Source organism: Cetorhinus maximus, chromosome 23 (genome assembly GCF_964194155.1).
Source record: "Cetorhinus maximus chromosome 23, sCetMax3.hap1.1, whole genome shotgun sequence".
In the NCBI taxonomy this organism is placed as follows: domain Eukaryota; kingdom Metazoa; phylum Chordata; class Chondrichthyes; order Lamniformes; family Cetorhinidae; genus Cetorhinus; species Cetorhinus maximus.
In genome coordinates this window covers 31,632,795-31,653,267 of record NC_135901.1, presented here as the reverse complement: position 1 = coordinate 31,653,267, position 20,473 = coordinate 31,632,795, and the positions used below count along the sequence as shown (strand labels likewise).

General features: G+C 50.7%; 2 protein-coding genes across 2 annotated transcripts; both read left to right on the top strand.

Moving 5' to 3' along the window:
* Window positions 1-3,518: 3,518 nt before the first annotated feature.
* LOC144697631 (uncharacterized) lies at window positions 3,519-5,767 on the top strand. The gene has a single exon (XM_078569665.1). It carries the CDS (start codon window positions 3,718-3,720, stop codon window positions 4,324-4,326), a length of 609 nt encoding a protein of 202 aa, XP_078425791.1. The 5' UTR covers window positions 3,519-3,717; the 3' UTR covers window positions 4,327-5,767.
* Window positions 5,768-11,239: 5,472 nt separating this feature from the next.
* Window positions 11,240-12,378, top strand: LOC144697968 (uncharacterized). Its single transcript, XM_078569920.1, has one exon. It carries the CDS (start codon window positions 11,240-11,242, stop codon window positions 11,723-11,725), a length of 486 nt encoding a protein of 161 aa, XP_078426046.1. The 3' UTR covers window positions 11,726-12,378.
* The last annotated feature ends 8,095 nt before the right edge of the window (window positions 12,379-20,473 follow it).

The window sequence follows — 20,473 nt, the reverse complement described above, 5'->3', positions numbered from 1 at the left end:
ACAAATTCCACAGGCTCACCACTCTCTGGGTGAAGAAATTTCTCCTCCTCTCAGTCCTAAATGGTCTACCCCGTATCCTCAGACTGTGACCCGTGGTTCTGGACTCCCCCACGATTGGGAACATCCATCCTGCATCTACCCTGTCTAGTCCTGTTAGAATTTTATAGGTTTCTATGAGATCCCCCCCCCCTCATACCTCTGAACTCCAGCGAATATAATCCTAATCGACTCTATCTCTCCTCATGTGTCAGTCCCGCCATCCCAGGAATCAGTCGGGTAAACCTTCGCTGCGCTCCCTCTATAGCAAGTACATCCTTCCTCAGATAAGGAGACCAAAACTGTGCACAATATTCCAGGTGTGGTCTCACCAAGAGACAGTACAAGAGTCTGCAGATTGTCTCTTGCATCATTTACGCTGAGTCATGTCGCCTCTTACTCTCCTAAACTTCAGTGGATCCTGGCCCAGCCTATCCAACTTTTAAAATCCTTTCTGCACTCGTTATCCTTTTCTTCACACAGAGACCCAAAGTGTTTGCAGGGCCCAGTACAGATTGAACCATAACTTCACTATTCCTGAATTCTATATCCCCAAGAGATCAGTCCCAGTGATTTGTTAACATTTTTAACTGCTTTGTGATGGTGTTTTGTAATGATTTGTTCACCTGTATCCCTAGATCCCTTGGCTCTTCTACCCCATTCAGTTTCTTATTTTCTAAAGTGCAGGTGACGTTTCTGCTTTTTCTACCAAATTTCATCACCTCATATTTACCTGTGTTAAGATTTATTTGCCTCCATTCAACATCGGAGCAATTCACAAAACATAAATGCCAATTAAATTACTCAGAAACCCAAATCCTGGACACTCCACCATGAAATGATGTCTGTGTAATTCCCACAGCCTTCCTGCAATTTCAAACTGAGGCGGGGGATGTGGGTGGGGGAGGGGATGCTGGTAGAGAGTGGTGATCCACAGGGATCAGTGCTGGGGCCACTGTTACTCATAATTAATGATTTGGACTTGGGAACAGCTAAATCAAATGTCGGAGTTTGCAGCTGATACCAAACTAGGGGTTATAGCAGAATGCAACATCTTGCAAGAGGACATCAGAAAACCCGCAGACTGGCCAATTTTAAATATATATATATTTATTCATTCATGGGATGTAGGCATCGCTGGCTAGACCAGCATTTATTGCCCATCTGTATTGGCCCTTGAGAAAGTGATGGTGAGCCACCTTCTTGAACCGCTGCAGTCCATGTGGTGTAGGTACACCCACAGTGCTGTTAAGGAGCGAGTTCCATGATTTTGAGCCAGCGAAGGTGAAGAAACAGCCATCTAGTTCCAAGCCAGGATGGTGTGTGGCTTGGAGGGGAACTTGCAGGCGATGATGTCCCCGTGCATCACACGGGACTGACACATGGACTGCAGCGGTTCAAGAAAGCAAACTCACTTCTTGAGGGCAATTAGGGATGAGCAATAAATGAGCGACACCCACATCCCCATGAATGAATATTTTTTTTAAAATCTGCTGTCCTTGACACAAAAACAGAAACTGCTGGAATACCTCAGCCGGTCTAACAGCATCTATGGAGAGAGAAACTAAGTGAACGTTTCGAGTCTCTTCTTTAGGCTTAAAGAGAAGTGGAAATGTGATTACATTTATACTGTTTAAGGGGGTAGGGTGGAGCAGGTGAAGCTGGATAGAAGGCCAGCGTTGGGTGGGGGGCAAAGGAGAGATTGACAAAGATGTCATGAACGAAAGGACAAAGCGGGGGGGGGGGGGGGGGGGAGGTGAGGTGAATGGTAGTGGTCAGGGTTAAAGGAGGTGCTGATAATGGCATTAAGGTAAGAAAGCAGAATGTGATAACAGCGGGTGTCCTTGCCCTTCTAGGTGGTAGAGGTCGGGGTAAGGTGCTGTCGAAAAGGAGCCTTGGTGAGGTTAAATAGGCCACAACGTTAATTTGCTGTCTCTCTCTCTCTCTCCCCCACCCCCCAAAAAAACCATGCCGTCTCAATGGCGGATGGTTTACCCAGACGTCCCCGCGGGACAGCAGGTCCCCCATCAATGAGGCCGGGCGCGCAGTGCGCCGGCGCAGGAGCGGGCAGTGCTCTAAGCATGCGCAGAATCACTGGGTGGCGAGAGACGGGAGAGCGAGCGGTCGCTTCGGGAAGCGGTAGGATTATGTGGGTGGGGGATGGGATGGGGTGGGTGGACTGGAAACTGCGGCCGAACAAGGACGGAGGGGAGCCTGGAAACCGCGCGGGTGGACTGGGAGCATTGAAAAACATTGAGGGTAGGCCTGAGGCTCCGAACGAGGTCCCGGGTGGGTGGGGGTGGAGCGGGCTGATCGGCCGCCATCTTGTGAGTGGGAGTCAGGGCGGACGAGGGGGGGCGGGGCTTCCTCCACGCTGACAGGCCCGGGTTGCCCGGGCAACCGGCCGACCCCCGGGAGGGGGAGGGGGCAGGGAAGCTGGGCGGCCATTTTGGTGAGGGAACAAGGAGTGGGAGCCGGGCGGCCATCTTGGTGAGGGAACAAGGAGTGGGCGGGGCTTCAGGGTGGGGCAAGGGTCCCCGTAACCAGGAGAGAAAATGTTTGACCCGTCGATTTAAAAGAAAAAAATTTTTTTTCTAATTTTTTTTGGTAATCCTCTAGGCTGCGCGCAGGGGCCGGAGAACTGAATCCAGCCCCAGTTAGAGGGAGAGAAAATACTGGGTGCAGAGGAAAAGAAATGGTGGTAATTCTTTCGAGTTATCAACAGATCTCATGTAACTCTTTCGAGTACAATCACAGTTCTTGGTTTCCGGGAGTGGAACATGAACCCACAACCCTCTGATTCAAAGGTGAGGGTGCTATGAACTGAGCCACAGCTGACACCTCGAAATGGTGGTAGAAGCAAAACGCTGAGGATGCTGGAAACCTGAGACAAAGACAGGAAATGGTGGAAAATCTCAGCAGGTCTGACAGCATCTGTGGAGAGAGAAACAGTTTCGTTGACGTTTCGAGTCCGTATGCCTCTCCTTCAGAGCTCTGTTTCTCTCTCCACGGATGCTGTTGGAAACAGCGGTGGTGGTCTGATGGGTTTGGATTCCAGTCCAGGGAGGAGGGAGAGTGTGCGGGACGGGGGTTTACCGCTTTGGGGGGAACGAGAGAGGAAATCTGTTCCGTAGAGGCTAGAATTAAGTGTGCTGAATTTCTATCCTGTACTTACAGTGATGACTTTTGTAAACTCATTTAACAGACTATTAGAAGGAGAGGATGTGCAGGGAAACCAAATGCAAACCAAACATCACCCCATGTTCTGACAGAGTCACTCAATCCATCAGGACCTGAATATCGTCGGCCTTTGAATGGTGGAAGGAGAAATGCTTGTCTGTTGTAAAAGGATTTCAAACACTAGCTTGACTGGAAAAGCACCGAGACACATACACACCCGCAAGTGAGAGCGTTTCCAGTGCACTGACTGTGGAAAGGGCTTTACCCAGTTACACACAGCCTGAATAAAAACGCCACACCGTTCACAGCGGGGAGAGACCGTACACGCGTTCTGGGTGTGAATGAGGCTTCAACCCACCGTCGAACCTGGAGAGACACGAGGACACCCGCGCCGTGGAGAAACCGTGGAAATGTGCGGACTGTGGGAAGGGATTCGGTTACCCGTCCCAGTTGCAAATTCACCAGCGAGTTCACACCGGGGAGAGGCCGTTCACCTGCTCCATGTGTGGGAAGGAATTTGCCCGCTCGTCCAGCCTGCAGAAGCACCGGCGGGTCCACACGGACGAGAGGCCGTTCAGCTGCCTGCACTGCGGGAAGCGATTCGGCCAGTCGTCCCACCTCAACGAGCACCAGCACGTGCACACCGGCGAGAAACCCTTCACCTGCCCCGTGTGCGGGAAAGGGTTCAGCTACTCGTCCAACCTGCTGACCCACCAGCGCACGCACTCCGGCGAGAAGCCGTTCACCTGCCCCGCGTGCGGGAAGAGCTTCACCCAGTCCTCCAACCTGCTCACGCACCAGCTCGTCCACACTGACGCGCGGCCCTTCAAGTGCCCCGCCTGCGGCAGCAGCTTCAAGAGCTCCAAGGAGCTGAGCAAGCACCAGCGGGTCCACACCGACGAGAGGCCATTCGGCTGCCCCGAGTGCGGGAAGAAGTTCAGGTGGTCCTTCAACCTCACCGCGCACCAACGCACTCACACCGGGCAGAGGCTGTTCACCTGCTCTGTGTGCGGGAAGACGTTCACTCGGTCGTCCAGCCTGCTGAAACACCAGCGCGTTCACACCGACAGCAGACCTCCAAAACGTCCTTGTAAGGATCGTGACGCGTAGCTGATCAATTAGATCGTCCTGCTTGGCACGTAGAATTACAGTAACATTAAGCTCAGATAAGTAGAGGTAAACACACCGACACCAGCACGGAGGCCAGAGAAACATTAGGGCACAGGAGGAGGCCATTCGGCCTATCGGGGCCGTGCCGGCCCTCTATAGAGCAATCGAAGCAGCCCCGTTCGCCCGCTGTATACCTGCAAGTTTACTTCCCTCAAGTGCCAATGCAATGTTCTTTTTGGGTATGAAGATGAAACTTCATGGCACCAGGGGGTGTGTGTGTGTGAGGGGGCTGGGGGGCAGCGGCAGTGCGGTGTGGCCACAGAATCAGTTCTTTTTGCAAAGGGCTTTGGAAGAGATGAGGGTCAGAAGGTTACAGAATTGGCAGGTGACGACTCCTGCCTGGGATTGTAAATAAAACACAACTTATGGAGGCACCCAGTGCATGATTATCGCTCCCTCCCCGCTCCCCCCCACCAAACAGAACCAGCAACCCCGCCCCTTCAGCCAGGAGTGAGCTTACTTATCAACAGCATTACACAGGACGTGCTGAGGTATTGGACCCTGTGGTTGATATCGTAAGCACGGGCCACACGGGAGTTTAGAAGAATGAGAGGCGATCTTATTGAAACATATAAGATCCCGAGGGGATCCCTGGGGTAGATACCAGGAGCATGTTTCCACATGTTTGTGTGGGTTGTGGGTGGGGGGGGGTGGTGGTGACTAGAACTAGGGGACACAGTTTAAGAAGAAGGGGCCTCCCTTTTAAGACGGAGATGAGAATTTTTTCCTCTCAAAGGGCCATTAGCCCGTGGAATTCTCTTCCCCAGAAAGCAGTGGAGGCTGGGTCATTGAATTTACTCCAGGCAGAATTAGACAGATTTTTGATAGACGAGGGGGGTAAAGGGTTATTCTGGGGAGCCGGGGGGAACAGGAAAGTGGCGTTGAGATCTCGACCAGATCAGCCATGATCTTATTGAACAGCAGACCAGGCTCGAGGGGCTGAACGGCCTGCTCCTGCTCCTAAGTCCTGCGTTCGTATGCATGTGACCTGCTCTGGGGCACCCGCGAGCAGGAGAGAGAAGTGCACGAGCATACGATTCGGGAGTAGGATGAGGCCATTCGGCGCCTCGAGCCTGCTCCATTGTTCAATAAGATTGCGGCTGACCTCCATTGCGGCCTCAACCTCTTATTCTCACCTCCTCCCCCCCCACCCAATAACCTTTGACTCGCTTGTTCGTCAAGAATCTATCTACCTCTGCCTTAAAAAGTATTCATTGACCCTGCCTCCACCGCTCCCTGGGGAAGAGAGTTCCAAAGACTCTCGCTGTCTGAGAGAAGAATTTTGTTTGTCTCTTGAGTCGATGTGGCATCGATGTTGCGGATCCCGCATGGAATGGGTTACATTCGTGTGTTTATGAATAAAAGTTATTAATTAGACGTCGCTATGTCTCGTGGTCCTTTGGGCTTTGAGCCAGCAGTGAAGTAAGGGATAGTGAGAATCCTTAAAAAACCCATCAAACCTTATAGTGGGTAGCTCTTCATTTGTTAAACGCATATTATCCCACTCTCTACCTGTTCCACTACTGCTGCTTGGAGTGAGCGACCATCATACCAAAGAATAAACTCTCGCCCGTGACTCCAGCCAGTTCCTCTGGTGTACATGCGGAAATGCCGTCACTAATGCACCGGTGTACATCTCCTGGCTGCACATTCCGGGTTTTCCGAAGGGTGAATACTGCAGATGGGGCAAAGCAGTGTATCCACCAGTCTGACAGGGTCTGTCAGTTCATAGAGATAAACTCAGATGGAGGAAGGAACCAACCAGCAGGGACCGGAGACACACAGACAGGCACAGATACAGAGATGCAGAGACACACAGACAGGGACAGATACAGAGATACACCGACAGGTGCAATTACAGAGATGCAGAGACACACAGACAGGGACAGATACAGAGATACACCAACAGGTACAATTACAGAGACGCAGAGACACACAGACAGGGACAGATACAGAGATACACCGACAGGTACAATTACAGAGATGCAGAGACACACAGACAGGGACAGATACAGAGGTACACATGCACACAGGCAGGGACAAATTCAGAGATATATATACACACACACACACACACATAGGCAAGGACAATTACAGAGATGCACACAGACGGACAAGTACAGAAAAACACAGACAAGGACAAATACCGAGACGCGCACACAGACGAATACAGAGACGCATAGAGAAGGACCATACAGAGACGCGCACACGCAGGGACAGATACAGAGATACACATACACACAGGCAGGGACAATTCAGAGATGCACGCGCAGGCAGGGACAATTCAGAGATGCACGCGCAGGCAGGGACAAATACAGCAATACATACACACACACACAAAGAGGCAAGGACAATTATGGAGATGCACACAGACGGACAAATACAGAAACGCGCGCACGGACAAATACAGAGACACATGCACGCCCGCACGCACAAACATGGGCAAATACAGAGAAACACAGACAGGGACAAATACAGAGATGCATAAACACACGGACAAATACCGAGTCACGCGCACAGACAAATACAGAGACACATAGACAGGGACAATACAGAGACGCACACAGACAGGGACAATACAGAGACACGGACAGATACAGAGATACACATACACACACACGGACAAATACAGAGATATACACACAGGCAGGGACAAATAGAGAAAGACACACACAGGAAAGGACAATAACGGAGATGCACACAGACAAATACAGAAAAGCACACACACACGGACAAATACAGAGATCCGCGCGCACACAAATACAGAGAAACACACAGGGACAAATACCGAGACACACACACAACAAATACAGAGACACATAGACAGGGACGCATACAGACAGGGACAATACAGAGACGCACACAGACAGGGACAATACAGAGACGCACACAGACAGGGACAATACAGAGACGCACACAGACAGGGACAATACAGAGACACACACAGACAGGCAACACAGATGCACATAGGAATAATACAGGCGCACACAGGGACAATACAGAGACGCACACAGATGGGCAACACAGAGACGCACACAGACAGAGATAATACATAGACGGATAAATACAGAGCTGCACACACGGACAGACAATTAAAGAGATACACACAAATACAGAGGTGCACACAGATAGGGACAAATACATAGACGCACACACAGACATGGACAAATACAAAGATGCACACATACACACGAACTAATACAGAGACATGGACAAATACAGAGACGCGTACAGGGACAAATACAGAAACACATGCAGATATGGACAAATACAAAGGCACACATGGACAAATACAGAGTCGCACACAGGTAGAGACAAATACAGCGACACACAGACGGACAAATACAGAAACTCACACAGAAGGACAAATACAGACACACACACACACAGACAAATACAGAGACGCACACAGACAGGGACAAATACAGAAACTCAGACAGGGACAAATACAGACACACAATACAGCCCAGTAGACGCTGCAAAGCCCTCCTTACTTACAACCTGGTACTCGTGCCAAAATTGGGAGAGCTGTCTCACAGACTAGTCAAGCAACAGCCTGACATAATCAGTCAGAGAATCAAACCTTACAGATAATGTCCCAGACGCCACCATCACCATCCCTAGTTATGTCCTGTCCCACCGGCAGGACAGACCCAGCAGAGGTGGCGGCACACTGGTATACAGTCGGGAGGGAGTTGCCCTGGGAGTCCTCAACCTTGACCCTGGACCCCATGAAGTCTCATGGCATCAGGTCAAACATGGGCAAGGAAACCTCCTGCTGGTTACCATCGTCCCCCCCTCAACCGCCTCAGCTGATGAATCAGTGCTCCTCCATGTCAAACATCATTTGGAGGAAGCACTGAGGGTGGCAAGGGCACAGAATGTACACTGGGTAGGAGACCTCAACACCCATCAGCTAGAATGCCTCGATAGCACAACTACTGGCCAAGTGCAGAAGGGTATTGCTGCCTGGCTGGGCCTGAGGCAGACAGTGAGGGAACTAACAAGAGGAAAAGACCTACTTGACCTCGTCCTCGTCATCTACCTGTTGCAGATGCACCCCAGCTGTAGCACTGAAGACCTGCACTTCAGAACCAGACGCGGCCTCTAACCAGTGCAGCCGTTCCAGTGCAGCTACAACACTGGCATCTGCCTGACTGGGTGGAAAGTCCTGTCCACGAAAAGCAGTACACATCCAATCTGGCCAATTACCATCAGCTTACTCTTGATCGTCAGCAAAGTGTTGGAAGGGGTTGTCACCGGTGCTTTCAAAAAGCCATTACTCAGCAACAAGCTGCTCGCTGGGGCTTAGTTTGAAGACTTCATTGTAGGCCTTGACCAAACATGGACAAGAGGTGCTGAACTCCAAAGGTGAGGCATCTCTCCTTGACATCAAGGCAGCTTTTGACCGACTGTGGCATCAAGGAGCCCTGGAAAAGCTGAAGTCAACGGGAACCGAGAGGAGTATTCCCCACTGGTTAGAGTCATACCTGGTGCAAAGGAAGATGGCGTGGTTCGTGGGAGCCAGTCAACTCTGGCAGTCCCTCAGGATGGTATTCTAGACCCAACCATCTTCGGCTGAATCCATCATGAGCTCAGAAGTGGGGATGTTCGCTGATGATTGCACAATGTTCAGCACCATTCGCGACTCCAAAGATACTGCAGCCGCCCCTGCCTGCACGCAGCTCCACCTGGACAACATTGAGGCTCGGGCTGATAAGTGGGAGAGTTCTTGCCACAGAAGTGCCAGGCTATGACCATCTCCAACTAGAGAGAATCTAACCATCTCCCCTTGATGTTCAACAGCATTACCGTCACTGAAATCCCCCACTATCAACATGCTGGGGGTTACCATTGACCAGAAACTGAAGTGGAACAGCCATGTAAATACAGTGGCTACAAGACCAAGGTCAGAGGCTGGAAATTCTGCAGTGAATAACTCACCTCCTGACTCCCCAAAGCCTGTCCACCATCTACAAGGCACAAATCAGGAGTGTGATGGAATGCTCCCCACTTGCCTGGATGAGCGCAGCTCCCACAACACTCAAGAAGCTCGACACCGTCCAGGACAAAGCAGCCTGCTTGATTGGCACCCCATCCACAAACATTCACTCCCTCCACCACCCATGCACAGTGGCAGCCAGTGTGTACCATCTACAAGATGCACTGCGGGAATTCACCAAGGCCCCTTAGACTGCACCTTCCAAACCCATGACCGCTACCATCTAGAAGGACAAGAGCAGCAATAGACACCACCACCTGGTAGTTGCCCTCCAAGTCACACACCATCCTGATATCGCCATTCCTTCAATGTCACTGGGTCAAAATCCTGGAGCTCTGTCCCTACCAGCACTATGGGTGTACACAGGCCACATGGACTGCAGTGGTTCAAGAAGGCTTCTCAAGGGCAGTTATGAATGGCTAATAATGCTGCCTTTCCCAGTCATGCTCACAGCACTTGACTGAATAAAAAAAGTTACTATTTGTCTCATAATTGAGGAGAAATTGCCTTCGTACCCATCTTGTGGCACGAAGCAACCCCCACAGGTCGTAGTTATAGGCAGCCCAGTTTTGAAAGGACGATGAAAAATTCAATTTCTGCTTGCCAATGGACCAAGGAATCCCTGTGCAACCAAAAGTCCTCTATCAACAACCACAGGAGCCCGGTGCACCAGCGCCAGTCTAGAACACGCTCGGTGTAGCTGCTGGAGATGGAGCAGGCAGCTCAAGAGGTGTGGGATATTGTGGGCGCAGGGGAGTAACTGGAGTCACGGCTGGGCTGAGAAGCTTCAGAAACGTCTGCGTATGCCTAGGGCCCGGTGTAAGTGCCTGCAGGCGCCATGTTTACCCAGCGGTGACAGGCGGGGGAGGGGGGTTGGTGGTAGCGGGCTCACTGGCCACCATCTTGCGGGTGGGAGTCAGGGCGGAGCGGGGAGGCGGGGCTTCCTCCCTGACGATAGGACTGGGTTGCCCAGGCAACTAGCCGCTGCCATCTCGGGAGAGGAAGGCGGGGCTTGTTCAGCAAGCAGGGCGCGTGCTGATGAGAGAACAGAGAGTGGGCCGAGATAGATAGGTTCTTGATTGGTAAGGGGATCAAAGGTTACGGGGAGAAAGTGGGAGAATGGAGTTGAGAAACTTACCAGCCATGATTGAATGGCGGAGCAGACTCGATGGGCCGAATGGCCTAATTTCTGCTCCTGTGTCTTATGGGCGGGGCTTCAGGGTCCCAGAGACCAGGAGAGAAAATGATCGACCCAAATGATTGTTATCGTCAGTCTGCACACAGGAGCTGGAGAACTGGAACCAGCCAGGGTAGAGGGAGGGAGAAAACCGGGAATGGCCGATGGAAATGACGGAACTGCTGCATTGGCTTTGAATTTCAGCCTAGGGAGGAGGGAGAGCATGGGGCCGGAGTGGGGGGGGTGGGTGGATTGCAGCTTTGGTGCGACACCTGAGGAAAAAAAATATTTCATCAAAACTAGAATGGTTGTTCTGAATTCCCAACCTGCACTGACGGTGATGAATTTTGTAAACTCCTTTTACAGATTATTAGAAGAAGAGGATTTGCAGACACAGATCTCAAACCAAACAGCACGTCAAGACCCGACAGAGTCAATTGATTCATCGGGACCCGAATATCATCGGAATTTGGGTCGGGAAGGAGAAACGTTTTGTCTGTCAGGAAAGGTTTCAAACATCAGGGTGACTGGAAAAGCACCGAGACACACACACACCTGAGTGAGAGTGTTTCCAGTGCATTGACTGTGGAAAGAGCTTTAACCAGTTGCACAGCCTGAATAAAACATCACCATTCACAGTGGGAAGAGACCGGACACGTGTTCTCTGCATGCGCATGCGCGCGGACGAGGCTTTGACTGATCGTCCGAGCCGGAGAGACTCAATGGACGCTAGCAGCGCTGAGAAGCCGTGCAAATGTTCTTACTGTGGGAAGGGCTTCAGCTCTCCGTCCCAGCTGGAAACCCATCGGCGCAGCCACACCGGCGAGCGGCCGTTCACCTGCTCTGTCTGCGAGAAGGGCTTCGCTCAGCTGTGCAACCTGCTGACCCACCAGCGCCTCCACACCGGGGAGAGGCCGTTCACCTGCTCCCACTGCGGGAAGGGCTTCGCCCAGTCGTCCAACCTGCTGAGGCACCAGCGGGTCCACGCCGACTACAGACCTTTCCAGTGCCCCGACTGTGACAAGAGCTTCAAGAGCACGAGGGACCTCCTGACACACCAAGGCACCCACACCGGGGAGCGGCCGTTCACCTGCCCCGTGTGTGCCAAGGGGTTTATTCGGCCGTTCCACCTGCTGAGACACCAGCAAGTTCATGCATGACCACGGGGATCGGATTCTGCTGCTGTTGCTGCTGTTAATCACATCCAGGACAGGACAGAACCGTATCCATTCTGACTGTTGAAGAGTTTGTTCCTGAAGCTGCCAGTGATCCCCCCCATATCAAGGGTGGAGTTTAATATCCTGCATATTTACGAAGTCAGATTGGTTTAAGACACATTGTTGGAGATTTCTGTCCTCCCCGCCTGAGTGTTTGACATCACCCGACTGGAGCTCGGAAAGGACGATCTGAGGGAGGATCGTACGGCAGGAACAGGACTTCAGCCTGGACACAGTCCTTCAGGGTCACACTGAGAGGGACAAACGGCACTTTGTTCTTCCTCATCTCTCTTCACTGACAGCAAAGTCCCCGTGTGGGTTAATCCTGAGGTGTGTAAGAAATGTGTCCCAGCCGCTCTCTTCAGAGCTCCTCGACACGGAACAGAAGGCTCCTTTACAACAGTGTTTAGAGTCAGGAAGAACAACAGTGAATGCTGGAAACTGTTCAGCATCCAGAGATTGCTGTAAAACTGACCTGCTCCTGACTGAAAGTGAAACGGCAGGTTTAAGTTTCCAGCCTAAGGATGGCGGTGGTAATTATCCTGTGAAGATCTAGTGTGTTTCTGTGACAGTCCCGATGCGAGTATTTTAAGACAGATGTTAAAAAAAAAGCATTTAATATAAAAACGGAAAATGCTGGAAAAGCTCGGCAAGCCTGACAGCATCTGTGGAGAGAGAAACAGAGTTGATGTTTCGAGTCCGTATGACTCTTCTTCAGAGCTCCATTTTCTGTTTATGTTTCAGATTTCCAGCATCCACAGTACTTTGCTTTCATTTTAGCGTTTAATATATAAACTCTACCTTAAAACAGATGGACGATTTCAGAGGTACCTGTTAACTGCTGGGAGAATTATACAACAGACATTTGATCTCCCCGTAAAGAAGGACATGCAGCGTGTTTCCTGGAATTCCCAGTTTTATTGATGTGTGTGTGTGTGTGTGTTAGACACCAGGATAACTAAAAATACACAACCCGGAACATCCATGTGGGTGTGAATCTTGCAGTTACTCTGGGATCACTCCCGCTGTGGAACTCCAGCGCTGACCTTGCTGGTTCAGGGAGTGGGCCCTCCAGGAGTGGACTGGATAGAAAGCTGGGTTTTGTTAAACGATTAGATTTAGGATGAGACACAAGTCATAAGAGTAGAGTCTTTTCTTGATTTACGTGCATGTATGTTTAATACCCAGTTGTATGGAAGACTCGTGTCTTGTGAACTATTGGCTTGTAATCAGATCAGACAGAAAAAGTACAAATTGCCCTCTCCCCTTTAAAGAACCATGTAGGCAATTTGTTTCTTTAAATGCCTCAGCACTGGACAGGAAGCAGCCATTCAGCCCCCACCCAAGCCTGTTTTTTTTTTATATAACTCATTCATGGGATGTGTTGCCCTTGTTCAGGGGGGCATTCAAGGGTCAACCACATTGCTGTGGGTCTGGAGTCACATGTAGGCCCAGACCAGGTAAGGACACCTTCCCTAAAGGGGGCATTAGTGAACCAGATGGGTTTTTACAACAATTGGTAACTTCTAATTCTAGATTTTTATTCAATTCAAATCCCCACCCTGTGCTATGGTGAGATTTGAACCTGGATCCCCAGAGCATTCCTGGGTCTCTGACTTACTAGTCCAGCAATAATACCACTATGCCACCACTTCCCCCTCTGCTGTGCCATTCCTTGGGGCCTGACTGATCTGTGACCTACACCCGCCTGTGCCCCACATCCCTCACACCTCGGTGTCGGATTTTAAAATGAACCACTGATCTGGTATCGATTACCATTTGTGGGAAAGGGTTCCCAAACTTCTATCCCCTTTTGTGTGTAGAAGTATTTCCGAACTTCACTCCTGAAAGGCCTGGCTCTAATTTTTCAAAAGCTTCTCTCTCTCCCTCTCTGTCCCTATCTCTCTCTCAACCCTATCGGTCCCCATTAATACCTTGAAAACTTTCATCAATCACTCCTTAACCGTCCAAATTCAAGGGACTCCGACCCTGCCTTATGTAACCCCCTCCTCGTAATCTCGTCCTTTTCGGATCCAGGCGTCATTCTAGTAAACCTGCCCCGTGCACCCTACAAGGCCAATATACCCTTCCTAAGGTGCATTGCCCTGAACTGCTCACTGCAACTGCAGGTGTGGTCCAACCAGGGCTTTGTGCAGCTGAAGTGTGACATCCATACGAGCGTACGAAATAGGAGTAGGAATAGGCCATTCGGCCCCTCGAGCCTGCTCTGCCATTCAATAAGATCACGGCTGATCTGTTTCTGTTTTGAGTTCCACATTCCCATCTACTACCTTTGATTCGCTTGCCTAACAAGAATCTATCTTAAAAATATTCAGTGACCCCTGCCTCCACCCCCTTCGGAGGCAGGGAGTTCCAAGTCACACAACCCTCTTGAAAGAAAAAAATTTCTCCTCATCTCTGTGCTAAAAGGGCGACCCCCCCTAATTTGAAAACAGTGCCCCCTAGTTCTGGACTCACCCACAAGAGGAAACATCCTCTCCACGTCCGCCTTGTCGAGACTGGTCAGGATTTTATAGACTATAATCAAGTCACCCCTCCCCTCTACCCACTTGTATTCTCGTCCCAAAGATAAAGAGGCCAGCACTCCACTTGCCTTCCTTTTTATTTTATGTCCCTGTTTGTGACGTTTTAATGATCTACGTACCTGGATGAGAACAAAGCTGAGAATCCCCGGGAATGCCATACCGCACCGATTCTGACCTACAGGAGCGAGGGTTGGACGATCGTTGGAGCAAGCGCAGAGAAGAATTGAAGCCGCAGGGTCGTGGTTTTCGAGGTGAATAATGAAGATACCGTGGGCCAAGTCACACGACCAACCTGGTAAAATCTGAGAGCAAAGGATCTCTGCTGACCGAGATCAGGAAGCGACCGTTGGGAATTTCTTGGGCAGGTAGTAAGGAATCATGTTTTGCAGAAAGTCTGACGCTGATGGTGGAGGGGCATGTTAGTGGGGTGGTGAAAAAGGCATATGGGACACTTGTCTTTATCAATCGAGACATAGATTACAAAGAGTAAGGAGGTCCTGTTGGAGTTGTATAGAACCTTGGTGAGGCCAAGCTGGAGTACTGTGTGCAGTTCTGGTCACCACATTATAGGAAGGATGTGATTGCACTGGAGGGGGTGCAGAGGAGATTCACCAGGATGTTGCCTGGGATGAAACATTTAAGTTATGAAGAGAGGTTGGATAGATTTGGGTTGTTTTCGTTGGAGCAGAGAAGACTGAGGGGTGACCTGATCGAGGTTTACAAGATTATGAGGGGCATGAACAGGGTGGATAGGGAGGAGCTGTTCCCCTTAGTTGAAGGGTCAGTCACAAGGGGACACAAGTTCAAGGTGAGGGGCAGGAGGTTTAGGGGGGATGTGAGGAAAAACCTTTTTACCCAGAGGGTGGTGACGGTCTGGAATGCGCTGCCTGGGAGGGTGGTGGAGGCGGGTTGCCTCACATCCTTTAAAAAGTACCTGGATGAGCACTTGGCACGTCATAACATTCAAGGCTATGGGCCAAGTGCTGGTAAATGGGATTAGGTAGGTAGGTCAGGTGTTACTCACGTGTCGGTGCAGACTCGATGGGCCGAAGAGCCTCTTCTGCACTTTGTGATTCTGTGATGGGGAAGGTGGATGGTAACAGAGATCGAGGGAGACAAAGAACGACCTTTCTATCGAGCCTCGCAAACTAGACGAATGTACCACCGACGAAGATGATCCAGGCCTCTCCAGAGCAAAATTAACATGGAGGTGCACGGTCGCCAACGCCCTCTTAGGGCGCGGTCCCTGAAGGGAGAGCGACGTACCTGCATTTCGAAGACTCTTTCAAGCTCCACTCTGGTTCTTCATCAGTTAGAGAGTACTCCACTCCGCCCTTCTTAGATCCCGAGTAGGTGACCTCGCATCTGCCTTCACTACTCTCTGCTTGCCTCAGTTTTGCCTCTATCTCCCTGTAATGTTACTGGTTCCATCTACATTGCTTAGTCAGATACAAAGATGGCGGACAAGGACAACCGAGGGATAGCCGCTGACGGCCTGAAGTCCGACTGCATGCCGGGGCTTGCAAACCATAGCTACGAGGAAAGGGTGGAGAGGCTGGGGTTGTTTTCCGTGGGAGGAGAAGGCTCGGGGTGACCTGATTGAGGCGTACAGGATTGTGAGGGGCCCGGGTAGTGGAGACGGGGAGGCCCTGTTTCCCCGAGCGGAGGTGGTCAGTTACCAGGGGGCACAGATTTAAAGTTGATTGGTAGAAGGATTGGAAGGGGACATGTGGAAAAACTTGTTCGCCCAGCGGGCGGTGGGCGTTTGGAGGTCGCTGACTGGGTTTGGTGTTGGAGGCAGAAACCTTCAACTCATTTGAAAGGCACCCTGAAGAACTATAGGCTGCAGGGGCGGAATTGGAACAAGCAAGCTGCTTTTTGTAAAGAATGTTTTCTTTCATCAGCCAACACAGGCACGACGGGGCTGAATGGCCTCTTTCTGCGCTGGAACTTTGTCCATAGTTTGGAAGGGCTTTGGAAGAGGTGGGCAGCAAAGGGAAGCTCCGCTGAACCGAGAAGGGAGTCCAGAGAAAACAGGGCGGTGAATTGTGCACCCTCTCGGCCCGCTGTCTCCCTCTGCAGCAAGTGCGGCAGAGACTGCCATGCCAGGCTGGAGCACCTGAGCCGCCCCCGGGCAGAGTGCAACACGGAGCTGAGCGCCGCAGCGCGCACCATCATCCTACCAGGTGGAAGGCTGCTGAGCGAAGAACAGAATGGCCAATTTTTTTCTTTATTCGTTCACGCGATGTGGATGTCGCCAGCCGGGCCCAGCATTTATCGCCCATCCCCAATTGCCCCTTGAGAAGGTGGTGGTGAGCTGCCTTCTTGAACCGCTGCAGTTCTTGTGGTGTAGGTACATCCACCGTGCTGTTAGGGAGGGAGTTCCAGGATTTTGACCCAGCGACAGTGAAGGAACGGCTGATATATTTCCAAGTCAGGATGGTGAGTGACTTGGAGAGGAACTTCCAGGTGGTGGTGTTCCCATCTATCTGCTGCCCTTGTCCTTCTAGATGGTAGTGGTCGTAGGTTTGGAAGGTGCTGTCGAAGGAGGCTTGGTGAACTCCTGCAGTACATCTTGTGGATGGTACACACTGGCTGCTACTGTGTGTCAGAGGTAGAGGGAGTGAATGTTTGTGGATGTGGTGCCAATCAAGCGGTGCTGCTTTGTCCTGTATGGTGTTGAGCTTCTCGAGTGTTGTGGGAGCTGCAGTCATCCAGGCAAGTGGGGAGTGTTCCATCACACTCCTGACTTGTGCCTTGTAGATGGTGAACAGGCTTTGGGGAGTCAGGAGGTGAGTTCTTGCCACAGGATTCCTAGCCTCTGACCTGCTCCTGTAGCCACAGTATTTATATGGCTAGTCCAGTTCAGTTTCTGGTCAATGGAAATGCCCAGCATGTTGATAGAGGGGGACTCAGTTGTTGCGATGTTGACAGAGGGATAAATACTGGGCAGGATGCCAGGGTAGCTCCTCACCTCTTCAAAAATAGGGCCAAGGGGATCTTCCACACTCACCCTGAGCAGGCAGGTAGGGCCTCAGCTTCAATGCCTTATCTGTAAGTCAGCACCGCCGACAATGCAGCATTCCTTCAGCACTGCACTGGGAGGGTGAGCCTTGCAGTCTGTACTCGAGCCAATCTCCAATCCCCCATGAAGGTCAGGCCCTATTCACCTCAACACATTTCAGTGGTAGTACCATATACCAGGTGGTGGTGTAGTGGTGTTGTCAGTGGACTAGTAATCCAGAGACCCAGGTTGGACCTAGGTTCCAATCCCACCATGGCAGATAATGAAATTTGAAGTCATTAATTTGAAAAAAAAGTTTAGAATTAAAAGTCTGATGATGGTCAAGAACATCCCATTTCAAGGAAATGTGCTGTTTTCACCTGGTCTGGCCTCTCTGTGAATCCAGACCCACAGTAATGTGGTTGACTCTCTGGCCTCTGAAATGGCCTAACAAGCCACTCAGTTCAAAGGGGTAATTAAGGATGGGCAGCAAATGCTGGCCTTGCCAATGGTGCCCATGTCCTGATAAAGAAATAAAAATTCATGGGTGCAACTTATTCGATGATAAAATAGCCAACTCCTAGTTCATATTGGTGTAACTTTAAGAATACATGAATATTATGGTTATACATTTGTAGAATTTCCCATGTGAGTGGTGTTATTGTGGAATCTAAAGAGTAAAATAAAGCCTGTGCTTGTGCTGGATCAGTTGTGTGCAGTATTACTGGAAATCCTGAAAAAATAAATAAGTGCCTCAGCAGGATGATAATGAACTTCAGTTGGACATAGTCAGGAGATTGGTGTTAGTGACAGTGGGCAATGTTTGATGGGGACAGTGTAGAAGGAGCTTTACTCTGCATCTAACCCTGTGCTATACCTGTCCTGGGAGTGTTTGATGGGGACCGTGTAGAGGGAGCTTTAACCTGTATCTCATCCCGTGCTGTACCTGTCCTGGGAGTGTTTGAGAGGGACAGTGTAGAGGGAGCCTTACTCTGTATCTAACCCCTTGTTGTACCTGTCCTGGGTGTGTTTGATGGGGACTGTGTAGAGGCAGCTTTACTCTGTATCTAACCCCGTGTTGTACCTGTCCTGGGAGTGTTTGATGGGGACCGTGTAGAGGGAGCTTTACTCTGTATCTAACCCCATGTTTTACCTGTCCTGGGAGTGTTTGTTGGGGACAGTGTGGAGGGAGTTATACTCTGTAACGCACTGCACCGTCCCTGGGAATGTGTGATCGGGTTATATGAAGAGAACTTCATTTGATATTTCCCATTAATCTTCCTGTGCATTCAGATTGAAGCCACTCACCTTCCTCTTCAAACTTGGCTGTTGACTCTCGTTTGGCGACAAGATTTTAGTCTCATTTGGAGATCTTGATGACTTGGCCCACGAACCCAAGCCCGGGTCATCTCCGTTAATTGAGAAGGGCACCGGTCCCAACACGAATAAGAACAGAAAGTGCTGCAAAAACTCAACAGCTCTGGCAGCATCTGAGAGAGAGCGAAAGGGAGTTGATGTTTCGAGTCCAGTGTGACTCCCCTTTGGACTTCTGAGTTCTGATGAATCACAGAAAGTTGCGTTTACGGTACAGACAGAGGTCACTTGGCCCATCGCGTCTGTGCCAGCCCAGAATCGAGCCACCCAGCCTAATTATCCTTTCCAGCATTCGGTCCTGCGGGTTACCACACTTGAGATACACATCCAGACAGCTTTGAAATGGGTTTAGGGTTTCTGTCTCTCCCACCCTTTCAGGCAGTGAGTTCCAGACACCCCCACCCCCCACAACCCTCTGGGTGAAAAACATTTTTCCTCATCTCTCCTCTTCCACCAATCACTTTAAACCCATGCCTCCCTCGTCACCGACCCCACTGCTGAGGTAAGTGGGCCCTTCCCCACCCACTCTCCGGGCCCCTCACAATTGTTGTCACGTCTCAATCAAATCTCCCCTCGGCCTCCTCTGCTCCACAGAGAACAACCCCAGCCTCTCCAGTCTTCCCTCTTGGCCGCAATTTTCTGGGTCCTGGCAACATCCCCGTAAATCTCCTCTCCACCCTCCCTAAGGCTGGAAGAGTCACATAGGACTCAAAATGGTAACTCGGTTTCTCTCTCCTGTCACAGCCGGTCACCCGGGTGAGGTCCCACCAATCTGTTAACTCCCAGAACGGGCCCCCAGTTTTGCTGTGCTCCCGGGTGAGGAGGAATGAGCAGGCTCCCCTTCTTCATTCAGCTCCCCCCACCCCAACCTCAGTTGGTTGCAACAAGGTTAATTTATAAGAAATCCCTTACCCACCGCCCTCCCGTGGATATCTTTTCCCAGTCCAAATGTATTTATGTTTCAGAAGGAGCCAGTTCAACCAGGCTTTCTTGAGTCAAAGAAAGAGTAAGTTTATTAGTTACTAAAAAAATCTGAGGGAAAAATAATAAAAACACAACACACATACACTCAGATCCAACCCCTCCCCACTGTCGTCCAGCTGGGTGGGGTTGCTCTCTCTTCGTTCCATCCTGTTCTATTTAATCATAGCCAGACAATCACCCACAATGGATTCGTTTCCTGCTCTCACGCTGTTATCTCTAGTGACCCCCCCCAACCCCCGGTCCCTGTCCAAGGACAAATCCCTGGCCCCCCTCCTACATGCTGCCCTTGGCGACATCATCCGAAGGCACAGTGTTAGTTTTCACATGGACGCTGTCAACGCCCAGCTCAACCACTTTGGTGGCAAAAACAGGAAGGCAGATTCTTATCTGAATGGCTATAAATTGAGAGAGGGGAATGTGCAACATGACCTTGGTGTCCTCATACACCAGTCGCTGAAGGTAAGCATGCAGGTGCAGCAGGCGGTAAAGAAAGCAAACAGGGATGTCTTGCTGCAATTGTACAGGGCCTTGGTGAGACCACACCTGGAATATTGTGTGCAGTTTTGGTCTCCTTATCTGAGGAAGGATGTTCTTGCTATAGAGGGAGTGCAGCGAAGGTTTATCCGACTGATTCCTGGGATGGCGGGACTGACACATGAGTCAATTAGGATTATATACTCTGGAGTTCAGAAGAATGAGGGGGGATCTCATAGAAACCTATAAAATTCTAACAGAACTAGACAGGGTAGATGCAGGAAGGATGTTCCCGATAGTGGGGAAGTC

Bases quoted from the DNA above. Each gene is read 5' to 3' on its own strand.
- LOC144697631 (XM_078569665.1), top strand. From the start codon at position 3,718: ATGTGTGGGAAGGAATTTGCCCGCTCGTCCAGCCTGCAGAAGCACCGG.
- LOC144697968 (XM_078569920.1), top strand. From the start codon at position 11,240: ATGCGCGCGGACGAGGCTTTGACTGATCGTCCGAGCCGGAGAGACTCA.